Genomic DNA, 16911 nt, shown 5'->3' with positions numbered 1-16911 from the left:
CCTCGTTGAAGATCTTTGTGAATCACGAGACAGTAAGTCCAGTGCTTCTTTTTCTCAGTAGGTCAGAAATTATGCCCCTCAGCCTGGATGGGAGGGAGGTCTGGGGGAGAATGGATACATGTATGCTGGCGTGCACGCTAATCATTACAGTCGTACCCCGTGGACTGTCCCCACCAGGCTCCTCTGTCCACGGGATTCTCCAGGCACGAACACTGGAGCGGGTGGCCGTGCCCCCTCTAGGGCATCTTTCTGACCCAGGGATGGAGCCCACGACTCCTGTAGCTCCTGCACTGCAGGCAGATTCGTTACCGCTGACCCACTGGGGAAGCCCAGATACATGTGTATATATAGCTGAGTCCCTTCACTGTTCATCTGCAGTTATCATAACACTGTTAATCAGCTACACCTCCATACAAAATAAAAAGTTCAAAAGAAAAACAGCAGTAATGGTGCCCCCGAGTGTTTCACCTACAGCCCTGTCCAGTTTCACCTACAGCCCCGTGAGGCTCCGTGGGGCTGACCCTGGCACTGAGGGGAGGCTGTCCTGGCCAGCGGCTGCATGGAGGGCCTGGGAGTGAGCAGTGGCGGCGACTAGACACAGCTGGACACTCGTGGCACCTCCTCTCTGCACCTTCCTGACTCTTGCTCCTGAAGAGTCGAAACCAAATGAACGAATCTGGCATTCCAGGCAGTTTCCAGTGTTTTCTCCCGCAGCAAACTGCCTATTCCAGGGAGGGGGAGGAGCTGGTCTGTTCAGACTCACAGATACAGTGCGAGCACCTCGGTCCCTGTGGCACTGTTCACGGTGGTCCTCACACCTGAAGCAGCCAAGTCTCATCCTCTCATCAAAGCCCAGCTCAAGACCCACCACCTTCACGAGGCCTTCCCAGAAGGCAGAACTCATCAGGCCTGCTCAGCCCTTCCAGATTTAAGTAGTGTGAGTAGGTGCAACCACAGATGTGGATTCATCCACTGCTCCACACGCAAATTTATGCCCCGCTCACTTCCCATGACATGATGGTCCAGTGGTTCAGAGCATGGGCGTCAGTACCTCACAGACGAGGGGATGAACACCAGTCTCTCTTACTGGCTGAGCTGTTGTTGGCTAGTTACCGGACCTTTCTGAGCCTCATTTTTCTTACTTATAAAATGGAAAAAACCATGGTAATTACCATAGAAAGTTGTTATAAGTGCTGGATCAAATAGTATGTGCTTGGAGACATCCACCAGAGCTCCACTGATGGAGCGCTGGTGTTGGCCATGGTGCTGGTTCCTCTGTAAGGTCCACCAGTACCAAGGGTCCTGGCTTCCACTTACTTGTATCCTTAATGCCAAATTCAGCACAATGGCTTGAATATAGTGCTCCAAAAAATATTTATTTATTGATCTCCATTTTGTTAGAGATTCTCCAGTTGTTTCAGAAGATATCAGGTTTTTCTTTCCTCCCTGCCCCAAGCTGCCTGGTGGCATTTTATTAAGAGCCCAGCTGGATGGCTCAGGGAAGCCACAGAATCTTTGGCAAAACACACAGGTTCCTTTTCCCTGGGGAAGAAGTAAGGTGATTTCTGACTGGGAATTTCATATTTTGAAACCACAGGACAATAGAAGGTTAAAGCTGGGATAAATTTCCAGGTCATCTGATCCAATTCTATTCACAGATGTAAACAGTAAGATCCAGATAAATTAAACAACCACCCAGTCCTACTGCTATTGGGTGTAATTAGAACTGAGCTATTTTAATTAACTCTCAAAAAAGTATAAATGTAACATGCACATAGTAAAAAAATTAAATGGTTGAAAGGTTAAATAGTAAAAGTTATTTCCATCCTAACTTGGACCCTAGTCTAATTCCCCAGAAGAAAATATTGTTAACAATTTACTAGCTATCCTTCCAAAAATTTTTGTGTATAAACAAACATATATATAGACATCTTTTTTTAATAGTCTGCTCTACTTTGCTTTTTTCTCTCATCAATATCACTTGCAGATGTTTCCACATTAGCGAATACAGATCTGCTTCATTCTCCTTTATTGCTGCATGGTCTGCTGCTTTAAGAATGCATTTCAATTTTAACTGGTTTCCTATTTAAGGACATTTAGCTTGACTCCAACTTGTTTCTTCTTTAGCATCCATGCTGTAATCAACATCCTTGTTTATACATCTTTATGCATGAGAGATTGCTTTGTAGTGTATGTTCCTAGAGGTGGAACTGCTAAGGCCCAGGGTCTATGCAGATTTTGTTATTTTGTTTGTTGTCTTTGTTGTTTGTTTTCATAGATACTATCAGGTTGCCTCCCAGAATTCCAATCCAATTACCAGCTCCCTTGTCATGGACAAACTACCCTAACCTTCTCTTTCGACAGTATCTAAAGGGGGCATCCCAGATGGTGCTAGAGCTAAAGAAGCTGACTGCCAATGCAGGAGATGTAAGAGACATGGGTCTGATCCCTGGGTTGGGGAGATCCCCTGGAGGAGGGCATGGCAACCCACTCCAGTATTCCTGCCTGGAGAATCCCATGGACAGAGGACCCTGCTGGACTAAGCCCATAGGGTTGCACAGGATCAGACATGACTGAAGTGACTTAGCAAGCATGCAAACTACTACCCAGTTTTGTGATCTCAGTTCAAAAATCACTTCCTGGAGAAGTCTTCCCAGCTCGCTTGGACTAAAGTAGATTGACCCTCATTTCAGTCTGTTCATAGGATTTAGGACATATCTTAAGCATAACTATTGGGTTGGCCAAAAAGTTCATTTGGGTTTACCATGTTACAGAAAAACCTAAACGAAACTTTTGGCTAACCCAATCATTTATTTTGTCTCCTCTACCAGATATAAGCATCATGCAAGCAAGAACCTCATCTCTTATCTTCTGTTATACATCCAGTGTCTAAGATCATGTCTAACCCAGCATATGCTCAGGAAATATTTATTGAATGTGTTCATTAATAAGCCCAGCACTTATGCATGTGTCCTTGTTAAATCCTCCCCAGAAACTATGCTATTTGTATTATGGTTCTCCCCATTTTTAGAGAACAGGAAATTGAGGCCCAGAGAGGTTGAAGAACTGGCCCAAGGCTATGCAGTTATAAAACGGTGAAGCTGGCATTTGAATCCAACTGTCTGTTTCTCCAGAAGGTCTAGGCTTGAACACTCTCCTCTTCTGCCGAAATTGCTTTTCTTCTTCTTTCTTGATATCCCAGTAGCCTTTGTTGCTAGTTGAGGTTCATACACTGGTTCACCAGATATCTTTACAGCAGAGACATCAAGAATCCTTGATCCTATAAGATTCTTTCTCAATGGCCTTGAATTATTATTTACCCCAAATTCTTAATTTTAATAAATAAAGGCCCAATACCCAGGATTGCTAAAATGCACTCAGCGTGCCCTCCCCTGTGGTGGAAAGACTCAGGTGCCATGGCCATTCTGAAGATGCCACTGATTCTGGGAGTGAAAGTTTCCAATTACAGATTCAGGTTGGGACCATCAACTAGAGGTTGTCTGTGGCCCTCAAGCTAAACAGGTAGGGCCACAGAAGCTGTCGCCAGGCACGTGACCACCTTCCTGCCTGGAAGAGGTGTTCTGCCGTGGCCTCCCTGTGGGGAGTGCTACGGGCCGCTTCAGGGCTTCAGTGAGCGCTGCACTGTGCTCCTTCGCTCACGTTTTTTGCCATCTCTGGTTACACTGCCTATGATAGAGACCAAGCCTGCCCTCAATCTTCCACAGTGGCTGGGGATATTCTGGAAGGTTTTCATTTCACAGGGTCTCCAGTACCGGTTCAAAAACGATCCCAAGATATTTGCTGCCCGGAAGCTGATCCAGAGATGCCTTAAGATTAAGGCTGGAATTAATGAAAGTGAAAGTGAAAGTGAAGTCGTTCAGTCTGTCCAACTCTTTGCGACCCCATGGATGCAGGCACCGCCATCCATGTAATTTTCCAGGCAAGAATACTGGAGTGGGCTGCCATTTCCTTCTCCAGGGGATCTTCCCAACCCAGGGATCAAACCTCAGTCTCCTGCATTGCAGACAGACACTTTACCATCTGAGCCACTAGGCAGAGCCAATTAGAGCTTCCCAAGTGGAGCGAATGGTCTTAGTAGCAAGCAGATACCTGCCTAAGATGGGAAAATTTACCTGGAGCCAAAGAGCACATCTGGTCCACTGATTCCTGGGCCAGTCAGTTTTCAACATCTAGAGGCTAACTCCTGGAGAAGGCAATGGCACCCCACTTCAGTACTCTTGCCTGGAAAATCCCAGGGATGGGGGAACCTGGTGGGCTGCTGTCTATGGGGTCACATAGAGTCGGACACGACTGAAGTGACTTAGCAGCAGCAGCAGCAGCAGAGGCTAACTCCACAGCTAATCACTGTCGAGATCTCTACGCCAGGGCCAGGAAGAGCTAACAAGAACCAACAGTGTTTCTGGAACTACCTAGAGTTGTCTCTTAGGTCCAAAAGGCACCCTATTTCTGAGAGATAGTACAGAAGAGTGAAAAGACAGGCCTGGGGTTGAATTCCAGCAGCCCCACTTAATAGTTAGATGACCTTTAATAGGAAGATCAATCACGTCTCTGAAGTTCAGTTTACTCACCAGTAAAATGGATATTTCCCAACATAACAGGGTTGTGATAAGGTTCAAAATGCCCTAAATCAAGGTCTAACAAAAGTTAGTCATCTTCTTCAAAAGCTTGGATGCTAGAAGATGGATTTATAGTCTGCTATTGAGACTCCAAGGTCGTTGAGGGCAGAGCAATGTTCTGCTTTGCTTCTGAATTTCTCAAAGCATACGTGTAATAGTCTGGACTCATGAAAATTGCTCTTAAACAAAAATTCTCACTGAGTTAAACTGGAAATCCTCTCTTGGTCTTCCTTGACCAGGCAAAGAGATGTGAATGTCAAGGCGTATCTTGAATACGCCTGGGAATGCAATTTTTTTTTAGCCTCAAGCAGGAAATGTCATTTTTGTAATTCCCAGGTCTAGTCACCTACAGAATGGCACCCACAGAGCTTCCTGCCTTTTTGCCCTCTGAATCATAAAACCACAGTTCCACAAAAGATACTCAGGATAATCTCATTGTACTTGCCCCCTCCTCTGGACAGCAGCTGCCCAAGCCAGCAACACTTAGTGATGGATGCTGTTCCTGCTGATATTAAATGCATAATTAATGAAACTGTAAGAAAGAAACAAGGCATGTTCCAGGCAGGGTACAGAGAACAAATCCATTCTCACATGAGTGGGGTGAAGGTAGAACAAAGATAAGGTTGAAGAATGATCCTCTTCTTGAGTGTTTCCCAATAAATATCTATGGACGTCTCATTAGGAAAAGAGACTTATTTCATTTTGTAATGTTGGCCACTTTCCATTTTACAAATCTCGTGGGTGTGACGGTCCTAGGCAGTGTTGTGGTGCCCAGAAAGGTGGCTCCCTACGGTCCTGTTTGTGGAGAATGGGGTTCCCAGACCTGACATGTCTAGGGGCATCACCACCATCACCACGGTCATCATCGAAATGATAAGGAGTTAATGCTTATTACACAGCCACCATGTCCCTGGCATTGTTCTAGGTATTTTGCATAAATTAATTCACTCAATCCTCTCAACAATCCAATAACATCGCTTCTATTAGTGCCATCATTTGATGTGGAGGACAGTGAGGCACAGAGAGATTCAGTAATTTGCCTAAAGTCACAGAGCTCTTATGTTCAAAGCTTCCAGGTATGAAACCCCCACTTCTTTGGGCAACTTTTAGATGCAGATTTCCTTTCAGGAAAGCTGGATAAAACCTAAAAGAAAGGCATGAATCTGAGCTTCTCTTGGAAAGTATCCCCTTAAGACTATGGAGGAGAGCCAGAGCCAGGAAACCCAGTCTGGGGCTGCCATTGCCAACGCCCACGGAAGGAGACGGGCAAACCAGCCGGTGGTTTTACGGCATAAACACGGCCTTGCCGCTGGCCCCGAGGTGTGCTGTCCCCAGCTGCCCTGCAGAAAAGCTGTGGCCTTATTAACTTCCCGGATCACATGCTCATAACCGGAGCCTGCAGGCATCTGGGCCACATTTGGAAGGGGATCAAACACTTCTCCGGATTCAAACAGCCGAAGTGACATGTTTTGTTTCCATGTCAAAGATTTATACCTCTCACCCAGCCTCTGCCAAACAATCAACCCCAGTGTGGGGGTGAAGCTCCAGCTCCAGCCTGTGGCCGCAGTGATCTGCAGGCTCCGGTGCCAGCCGCCGCTGTGTGTTCAGGCCACCTCTGCTCTGACACGCTGTGTGACGCCAGGCTGTCTGCTCATCGCCTGGGAGCCTCGGTGCCCACAAAACCCCGGCAGGGAAAATCACAGCCGTGTGACTACCTTGCAGGGCAGTCGGAAGGACTGAGAAAGATAAGGCATAAAGTGTGAGATCCTGCACGTACAACACTGTCAGAAAATGGCAGCTGTTCTTTTTATCATCATTATCATTCTAGTTCAGTTGCCTGATTTAAATACAAGGTAGTGGGAGAGAATCGTATTCAAAGATAATGTGGTGGTTTCATTGCTAAGTCGTGTCCGACACTTGAGACCCTGTGAACTGTAGCCTGCTAGGCTCCTCTGTCCATGGGATTCTCTAGGCAAGAATACTGGAGTGGGTTGCCATTTCCTTCTCCAGGGAATCTTCCTGACCCAGGGATCGAACCCAAGTCTCCTGAATTGCAGGCAGATTCTTTACCAACTGAGCTATGAGGATAATATTATTCAACGATAGCATTTATTAAGTATTTATAGGGTGGTGCTGCCTAGCAGAGTGGATCTCACAGACCTCAGCCCAAGGGTCACCTCCCCAGTTGCTGTTGTTCAGTCGTGTCTGACTCGTTGTGATCCCAGGGACTGCAGCACGCCAGGCTTCCTTGTCCTTCACTATCTCTTGAAGCCTGCTCAAACCCATGTCCATCGAGTCGGTGATGCCATCCAACCCTCTCATCCTCTGTCACCCCCTTCTCCTCCTGCCCCCAATCCTTCCCAGCATCAGGGTCTTTTCCAATGAGTTGGCTCTTCACATCAGGTGGCCCAAGTATTGGAGTTTCAGCTTCAGCATCAGTCTTTCTAATGAATATTGAGGGAATATTCACCTCCCCAGGGAGACCTACTATGTGTCAGACACAGAGAATAGAGTCTTTGTGGCTTCATACTCGCAAACTGACTTTCTGCCAGAGGAAAGAAAGAGAAAGGGCACATGGGCAAATGAGAAAGGCAGCAGCAAGCGCTGTGGAGAGGCGACGGCAGGCACAGGGGCGACGCGTGGTGACCCCGGGGCTGCGGGGCCTGCGAGGGATCAGGGAGGGGAGGCCCCCTGCAGGAGGAGGTGCTGGGTCAGGAACTGCTGCCCTTCCTAACAGGTGAACTTCCCAAGCAAGCGCACATTTCCATTCTGAAAAAACCCCTTCAAAGTAGCAAGGGGAGGTGTTGTGAGCATTTTACAGAAGAGTCCACTGAGACAGGGATGCAATCCAGGCCTTGCCTGAGGTTGCTCGGTGGGTCAGAGCCCAGACAGGAACTGAACACCCCAGAAGAGCTGGCAGAAAAAGCTGTTGCCCCAGTTTGCTGGCTATTCCCTAAGCTTGTGCTTGAAGAGATCCTGGGGATCAGGAGCTTCCCTGGAGGGGGGAATTCCCTTTTAAGTATCTTCTCTCTCACACCTCAAGCCAGAAATAGCAACCTGGACTTGTCCACAAGCCTTTGAAGAGCTGGTTCTTCTTGCCCGGGCCATGAACACACACGTCACTCTGTCTGCCCAGGACCTCTGAAGCTCACAGAGGTCCCAGGTCTTGTCTGTGTGCTAAAAGTGATTTCTGGAGGTATCAGAAAGTCAGAGTTTCATCTTTCAGTATCTAAGAATGGCTGCTTTTCTAGGTACCGGGGAATAAAAAAAGTTAAAAAAAAAAAGTGATAAATTTTTAAAAGGTAGCACCCACTCTGACAATGAATGAATGCAAGTCTCCTCTTTAGCACAAGATACATTATACAGTCACATTTGCATATGCTCCTCAGTTGATGACTATTTAATCAAGAACTGGGTTCCAAATGCTAAGTACTTCCCTCCCTCCCTAAACCCGCACCACTCTGTGGAAACCCCCCGAGGCACAGGCATAGCTCCCAAGTGTTTCGGGATGTGTCTGATGGGCCATCAGCCAGGTGGCTGGAACAGCCCTGCCAGGACAGTCCAAGGCACGCCCAGTGCCTTACACTCACCTGGAACTCAAAGTTTGTGTTTTCCAGGAACTTCTGGTTCATGGTTTCTGCAAACTTGTTGATAGCTCTCAGGAAGACCCTGGAAGAGGAGAGAAGGTCACCAGGCCATCTGAGCACGCTACCCTAGATGTCCCTCCCCCGTGCTTCAGCCTGAAGGTCCCTCAGTGAGCCTCCCGGAGACTGAAGGAAGAGGTCGGCTGACCCACATTAGCACCTGCTCACACTGCGGACCTGGGGCCATGTTTACCTGGCCCTGTCTGGCTTCCTTTAGAAAATTTGTATTGTCTTTTGTTCAAACTGTTACAAGCTTGTGGCAGAAAATTCATGTCATCCAGAAAGATAGGAAGAAAAACTGCCACACCCCAAATAAATAAACAAACAACACACCAGCCATCCTATCATCTAGGGAAAACCATCCTTGACATTTTGATGAACAGAATTTCAAAGGTCTTCCTAGACATATATACACAAACCATATTTTAAAGATAGCATTTTGATAAATGGGGTTAAACAATAAATGCTGTTTCGCAGCCTCTTTTACTTGACAATAAATTGTGTGTTCCTTTCATGCCAATGAATTCCGATATATATCATTCCTTTTAATCACTGAAGAACATTCCATTGTATGGAGGCATCACAGTTTCTTTCATCAGTCTTTTATTGATGGACCTTTATGCTGCTTCTCAGCATTTCCTGTCATAAACAGTGTTTCACTGACCACTCTCTTATGTATGCCTTGCGTCTCCCCATATATACCTCTTCTCGGCCCTCTTCTTGGAAGTGGTAATGCTGATCAAATCTTATGCCTATTGAAAATTTTTGTACCTGTTGTCAAATTGTGTCTTTTTGAATGTCTTGCCATCCATCTCTTCCTCTCCTTTCCCCCTACTGACTGCCCTTGTAGCCTTTAACTCTTGCCCTTTCAACCTCTAGAGTGCCTTGCCCTGTGGGATATCCCCAATCCTATTGATCACCCACTTCAATGGCTCCCCAAGGCCCAAAGGATAAGTCCAAGCTCTTTCTTTTGACAGTGAATGTCCTCCATGACTGCCCCCACCTTCTTTGCTAAGATCATCTCTCATGGTTAATCTGTGCTTTAGGTGGTTTTCTGAATGTATAGCTGTGTTCTTTTGTATAGAATGGCACCTCCTTCTAAATGCTTTGGGACACAGTCTGTTGCATCTTTCAGAACTCCAAAAGACAGTCAGTGCAACTGCCTTTCCCAGACTTGATCATGGTCTACGAGAAGTTATCTGTGTGATTCAATAATGACTGTCTCCTCCACTAGACTGTACTTGCCTTGAAATCAGAGACCCACTCCATAATCTCATCTACTCTCCAATGTACATGCTTCTGACTCCCTAATTTGATATCTTCATCCCTGGCCTTTCTCCTGAGCTCCAGCTTGAATTCCAGCTCTCAGCTCTGTGCTCTGACTTAGATGGCTAACAGGCATTTCAGACATACATGTCAAACGCTCAGCTCCTATTACCTGCCTCTTTCTGTTGTCTTCCCATCTAAGTTAACAACAACTCCATTCTTCCAATTGCTCAAGGGGTGCGGAGGACTCAGCATCCTTAACTTTTCTTTCTCTTACATCTCCACTTGACCTGTCAGCAAAACCTCTTAGCATCACTTTCAAAAAACATCTAAATTCAATTACTTCTCATTACGCACTGCCCACTGACCTGAACCAAGCCACCATCATTTCTCTCCTGGATTTTTGCAGCTGCCTTCCAACTGCTACATGCCTCACTGTGGCCAAGTCTCCATGGTGCATGTGTCTGCAAAATCTAAGAGGGCAGGGTCCAGACCTTACCTGTACTATAGCCTATAACTTTTGATTAACAGTGGACAATCAGTAATTTCTCTACTGAGTGGCTGGTCCAGAGGAAATGTTTATTTGGTTACCCATGGGAAGTCAGAAAAAGCAAGTGTTTATTAGGAGGTTATTGCTTTGTGTACTAACTGGGACTCAGTTTTGTTTTGGAGCTTCTGAGAGACTGTATTGAACATACCAGAACATGAGTAGTATCCTGGGCTGTTTCCCCATTATTGCCAGCCCATCATTGGTTGAAAGTTGCTCCTAGAGACTTCATGTCCCTAGCACTTCTGGTCTACCCTACAGGTGGGCTGAGCACTCTCCTATAGCCAGAGAAAGCCCAGGGAATGAAGGAAGGAGGAAGCTCTCAGGATGCACAGGCAATGTCCATCTAAGTGGCAGATATATTTTGGGTGGGCCATGAGCGTGGGAAAGGCAACTATAGCTACATCAGGCATTGTTTGTGTTACATCAGGCATTGCCTGTAAACAAGCTGGGCCAGGTGTTCATTAAACACTAAATGTTCACTGAATAAAGAAGGTAATGCCTCCTGGTATCAGGATCACAAGATTTGTACACACACGTAGACGCACACAAAACTGGATGTGTTTTCTAGCTTTGGTACTTCTCAGCAGTGTGGATTTGGGACATGTTAACATCATGCTTGACGTTTAAGTGTCCTTGCTTGTGAAACAGCAGTAGTGTAACCTTCACAGGGTTTCCACAGGGCATAAAGGCAGATGTATGGTCAGTGCTGCACGGAGTGCCTGCCACAGGCTGACGAAAGCAACATGGCAGCTCTGGCCGCCCAGACCCCTCTGTGTGACTCCATTCTCCTGCTGGCAGGGACCCCTGACAGCAGAATGGACAGTCAGAGGACAAGCTGCGGCCAGCAGGATGACGTCAAGACAGGAAACAAACATCCCGCAGAATCCTCCACCCCGTCAGGCTGCCAAAAGTGAGATCTCCTCGGTGTTGTTATTCTGTCATTTGCTAGTATGCCTTTGCAAAACCACTTACGTTTTCTCCTTAAAGATTAGAATCTGATTCCCCAGATGGAAAGGCATTGAGCGGCTGTCATATTATGTATAAACATCTCAGACTGTCTAATATGATACCAAAATGAGGGGTTTTATGCATCTGCAGCAGCAATAAAACTATCAGGAGTTTCAGTAACAGTTATTATTTTGATTGTCAACCTAAATCTGTCTCTGCCTCACAAAGGCCAGTCCAATAATCAGGAGTTAATTAGTCCCCTGTGCAGATGGTGGGGACTAGTGGCAGATAGGGGCTGAGAGACAGTAAACCAAGGCTCCTCCCTCTTTCTGAATTCTTCTGCAGCCATCCTTTGGAAGTCAGAATGTCACTTGACTTTGATTTCCCACATATGGGTTTGGAAAAGCATGTCTTTTGTATTCTCTAAAAAAAAAATTGTGCTTAAAGCCTAAGCATTAATTTGTTGAAGTGGGTTGTAATGAAAACACACTCAACTCTTTCTGTTACTTTAAAAAATGAACTTGAATTGTTGCAAACAAAAAGTTCATAATCAAATATCAACCTAACATTTCCTGCATTTCCTTTGAGATGCTTAGCAGGCTCTAAAAACGTTAATAATAACCACAGTCACAGGTACCAGCAAGCACCAGGCTCTGCACTAAGTGCTCGGCATGGATCCCTTCCTGTTTGTTTTTTTCTTTTCATTTTTAATTCTCACATTAGCTCTCTGAGTTAGATAATCATTTTCATTTTAGAGACATGAATTCAGTTAACTTTCCCAAGAAGCCAGCTAAAACATGTAAAAGTAGGATTTAAACAAACGTACGGTAAAGGCTAATAGAGTTTTACCAAGAGAGCGCGCTGGTCATAGCAAACACCCTCTTCCAACAACACAAGAGAAGACTCTACACATGGACATCACCAGATGGTCAACACCGAAATCAGACTGATTATATTCTTTGCAGCCAAAGATGGAGAAGCTCTATACATTCAGCAAAAACAAGACCGGGAGCTGACTGTGGCTCAGATCATGAACTCCTTATTGCCAAATTCAGACTTAAATTGAAGAAAGTAGGGAAAACCACTAGACCATTCAGGTATGGCCTAAATCAAACCCCTTACAATTTATACAGTAAAAGTGAGAAATAGATTCAAGGGATTAGATCTGATAGACAGAATGCCTGATAACTATGGACAGAGGTTCGTGACACTGTACGGGAGACAGGGATCAAGACCATCCCCAAGAAAAAGAAATGCAAAAAAGTAAAATGGCTGTCTGAGGAGGCCTTACAAATAGCTGTGAAAAGAAAAGAAGCAAAAAGCAAAGGAGAAAGGAAATATATATCCATTTGAAAGCAGAGTTCCAAAGAATAGCAAGGAGAGATAAGAAAGCCTTTCTCAGTGATCAGTGCAAAGAAATAGAAGAAAACAATAGAATGAGAAAGCCTAGAGATCTCTTCAAGAAAAGTGGAGATACCAAGGGAACATGTCATGCAAAGACGGGCACAATAAAGGACAGAAATGGTATGGACCTAACAGAAGCAGAAGATATGAAGAAGAGGTGGCAAGAATACAGGGAAGAACTGTACAAAAAAGATCTTCACAACTCTGGTAATCACGATGGTATGATTACTCACCTGGAGCCAGACATCCTGGAATGCGAAGTCAAGTGGGTCTTAGGAAGCATCACTATGAACAAAGCTAGTGGAGGTGATGGAATTCCAGTTGAGCTATTTCAAATCCTGAAAGATGATGCTGTGAAAGTGCTGTACTCAATAGGTCAGCAAATTTGGAAAACTCAGCAGTGGCCACAGGACTGGAAAAGGTCAGTTTTCATTCCAATCCCAAAGAAAGGCAATGCCAAAGAATGTTCAAACTACTGCACATTTGCACTCATCTCACACACTAATAAAATAATGCTCAAAATTCTCCAAGTCAGGCTTCCACAGCATGTGAGTCATGAACTTCCAGATGTTCAACTGGATTTAGAAAAGGCAGAGGAACTAGAGATCAAATTGCCAACATCTGCTGGATTATCGAAAAAGCAAAAGAGTTCTAAAAAAACATCTATTTCTGCTTTACTGACTATGCCAAAGCCTTTGACTGTGTGGATCAAAATAAACTGTGGAAAATTCTTCAAGAGATGGGAATGCCAGACCATCTGACCTGCCTCTTGAGAAATCTGTATGCAGGTCAGGAAGCAATTGTTAGAACTGGACATGGAACAACAGACTGGTTCCAAATAGGGAAAGGAGTACCTCAAGGCTGTATATTGTCACCCTGCTTATTTAACTTATATGCAGAGTACATCATGAGAAATGTTGGGCTGGAAGAAGCACACGCTGGAATCAAGATTTCTGGGAGAAATATCAATAACCTCAGATATGCAGATGACACCATCCTTATGGCAGAAAGTGAAGAAGAACTAAAGAGCCTCTTGATGAAAGTGAAAGAGGAGAGTGAAGAAGCTGGCTTAAAACTCAACATTCAGAAAACTAAGATCATGGCATCCAGTCCTATCACTTCATGGCAGACAGATGGGGAAACAGTGGAAACAGTGACAGACTTTATTTTTGGGGACTCCAAAATCACTGCAGTTGGTGACTACGGCCATGAAATTAAGACGCTTATTCCTTGGAAGAAAAGCTATGACCAACCTAGACAGCATATTAAAAAGCAGAGACATTACTTTGTCAACGAAGGTCTGTCTAGTCAAGGCTATGGTTCTTAGAGTATGGTTTTTACAGTATGGATGTGAGAGTTGGACTATAAAGAAAGCTGAGCTTCAAAGAATTGATGCTTTTGAACTATGGTGTTGGAAAAGACTCTTGAGAGTCCCTTGGACTGCAAGGAGATCCAACCAGTCCATCCTAAAGGAGATCAGTCCTGGGTGTTCATTGGAAGGACTGATGTTGAAGCTGAAACTCCAATACTTTGGCCACCTTATGTGAAGAGCTGGCTCATCGGAATAACCCTGATGCTGGGAAGGATTGAGGGCAGGAGGAGAAGGGGATGACAGGATGAGATGGTTGGATGGCATCACCGACTCAATGGACATGGGTTTGGGTGGACTCTGGGAGTTGGCGAGGGACAGGGAGGCCTGGCGTGCTGCGGTTCACGGGGCTGCAAAGAGTTGGACACGACTGAGCGACTGAACTGAACTGAACTGAAGCTGCCTTCAGAACCTCAGTATTTAACCACCGTGCTATTTGGTCCACCAAGAAATCTCTGTAATTCTGTTCAATCCAAGCTGTAAGCTCACCTCATAAATATTGACATTGATGAGGACATTGTAGTATCCACGCGTAAAGCCTGTGCCAAGTGCTCTGCAGACACTGTTTCATTTAATCCTACAAACTGAAATAGGTGTTATGGTGGCACCCATTTAACAGAAGAGGAAACTCATCCCTGGAAATATCAAAAATTTTCCCTACATTCACACGGCCAGTAAGCACCGGAGTCCACCCAGTCTCAGGCTTGCCTTTCTTCAAAGTATCTGCAGTTAACCACAGAGATCTTCTGGCTCCCCTGAAGGCCAGCCCCGTGGCCTCTCAGCACTGGCACGCTCCACCTCGTGCCCACAAGGGAGCCCCTTCCCACTGAGTCTGCATCGCCCTGCTGCTCTGCCCACAGCTGCCTGGGCCCAGAACCAGCACTGGACTCAGGGAAGTCTTCCACAGGCTGGCTAGAAGCCCGGGGGTGATCATACGGGTGCAGTGAGGGCACCCTAGCCTGGATGGTAGGAGATCAAATCCTTTTAGGCAGTTGAAAAGCAGAGCAACCAGGGAGAATGCAACAGACCCTGGCCTGAGTAGCAGCCATGAACAGATGACTCCGAGGGCAGTGGAAGCCAGATACAAGAGAAGTCAGCTGCTGCGAGTAGGAAGAAGCTGGCAGACAGCGAGCCAAGCTCCAGGCTGGTATCCTGAAAACTGCTCCACATGAAGCCTCTCTGTAGCCGCTGGCCCAGGTTCCCAGCTTCCTATTTCCCTCCATGCATCAGAACAAATCCTCATTCCTGGAGACAACCGCAAGTCCCTGTGGGTCTCGTGTCCTGAATAAACCTATGCACAGCACCCACTAGTCCTTGGGCAGGATGCGGTAATGGAAGGTGCATGCAGACTCCCGCAGGAGCTGAGCAAGCCTGCCTGGGGGCACACTCCCACTCTGCTGCCCTTCCAGGTTGAGGCCTTGAGCGGGCTGCTTCCCCTCTGGGACCCTCAGCCTCCCCCTCTGTGTGATGAGCCGCATGTGAAGATGAAATGAGATGCAGTGCATGAGGCTGGGGGCCTCAGTGCGTAAGGGTCCTTAGTAAGTGCCCGTTGCACTACTGTCCTCATCCTGAGCTGCCCAGCCACCTTGCAGCTCAGAGGCAGGAGGACCGGGGATGAGAACGCTCCAGTGTGACAACCAGCCCACGCACACTGGTTGTACGATGTGAATAAAAGAGGCAACTGGAGGTGGACATGCCCTTTCCAGTGAGAAAGCCCACGGCTGAAAGGGCTTCCCTGACTCCCATTCCCCTTGGTGCTGTGGTTCATGGGATGGAATTGATTCTACTGGTCAAAATTTGAAGATGAAGATAAAAGAGCTGGCCAGGGAAAGGGAGGCCTTCTTCTTCCCCTAGTAGCAGTGAGAAAGCCGTTTTCCCAGAGCCTTTATGTGGCTTCCTGCACAGCACACAAGTTCTTCACAATATTGTATATGAACAAAATGTGCCCAGGAACCTCGTTTCCCCTCCTCCATCTACACTTCGATCTAGGAATTAAACATTTGGGGGTTGGGGTGAGCGGTGATGTTTGGGGATTTAGACACATCCCTAAAGCTTCTCTAAATGGACTGAATCAACACAAATATATTCCTGGGCATCATGGAACCGAGAAGTTAGCGGGGATCAGAGGATCCCAGTTCATGGTCAGGGCATGGCCCACTCCAAGTGCCCCCTGATGGATTCTGGATTCTAGTTAGGGGTGCAGCAGTCTCCTGGGACTGGAACCCAGTGGCCCAGGTGAGTGTCAGGATTAGATGTGCTGTGCTGGCTAAAAAACCCATGGAGAAGCCTCCTTCTGGGTGATAGGTTTTGGAGTAGGTGGGATCTACAAAAAGGAAGTAGGTGGCAAAAATTAATGATGGTAGGAGAGAGGGGGAGTGGGTGTCAATGATTGTTAGCAAACTGACAGGAGTGCCCTGCATACAGTGAGAACTTCTCTGCTCAGCGTTCTAAGGTCAGCTACTATGACCCTACTGTGTGCCTAGTGTGTGCTGGAGATGATATGAGATCTCAAAATATGTCACTGGTAAGGCAGATGAGATCCAGTCCAGGTGTATCTCTTTTGTGAAATACTGTGGATATTCCCAGATCATAGGGATGTGAGAGCTAAAACAGTAGCTAACATTTATGAAATGCTTATTGTATGTCAAACACTATTCTAACTACTTTATACATATTATTTCATTTTGATCCTCACAAAAATCCTTGGTGATAGGTCTTATTATTATCCCATTTTACAGTGAGAAACACAGAGTTCCGAGTGATTAAGTAACTTTACCTGAGGTGATGTAACTATTAAATGGTGGAGGCAGGATTTGAACCAGGGCAGTCGTAAATCCTGCCTTCTCTGGGCCCACGCTGTGCTCTGAACTCACTATAGTGGCTGCAGCATTTGGTCATACTTCCACGGGCATACTTACTGTCTCACCAACAAGACTGTAAGCACTCTGCCTTCTGGCACCATGGCGTGGATAGGCCCGTCCACCCGCTAGACTCTGATGCCCAGGACACTCAGTATGTTTGTGTTGATGGACTCCATTTAGAGAAGCTTCAGGGATCTGTCTGACTCCCCAACCCCCACGCCTCACCCCCACT

The 16911-nt window shown here is 46.2% G+C and overlaps 1 protein-coding gene across 1 annotated transcript in view; it reads right to left on the bottom strand.

Annotated features, from left to right (window-relative positions):
• DOCK2 (dedicator of cytokinesis 2) overlaps positions 1–16911 on the bottom strand; it is a 459408-nt gene that overhangs the window by 84184 nt on the left and 358313 nt on the right. The window contains exon 30 of the mRNA XM_061129423.1: positions 8228–8306. Within this exon, the coding sequence (XP_060985406.1) occupies positions 8228–8306 (79 nt within the window). The remainder of the gene's footprint in view (positions 1–8227; positions 8307–16911) is intronic.

The sequence above is a fragment of the Dama dama genome, chromosome 25 (genome assembly GCF_033118175.1).
Source record: "Dama dama isolate Ldn47 chromosome 25, ASM3311817v1, whole genome shotgun sequence".
Classification (NCBI taxonomy): Eukaryota; Metazoa; Chordata; class Mammalia; order Artiodactyla; family Cervidae; genus Dama; species Dama dama.
The sequence above is the reverse complement of the archived record's forward strand: the minus strand, read 5'-3'. Positions and strand labels throughout refer to the sequence as shown.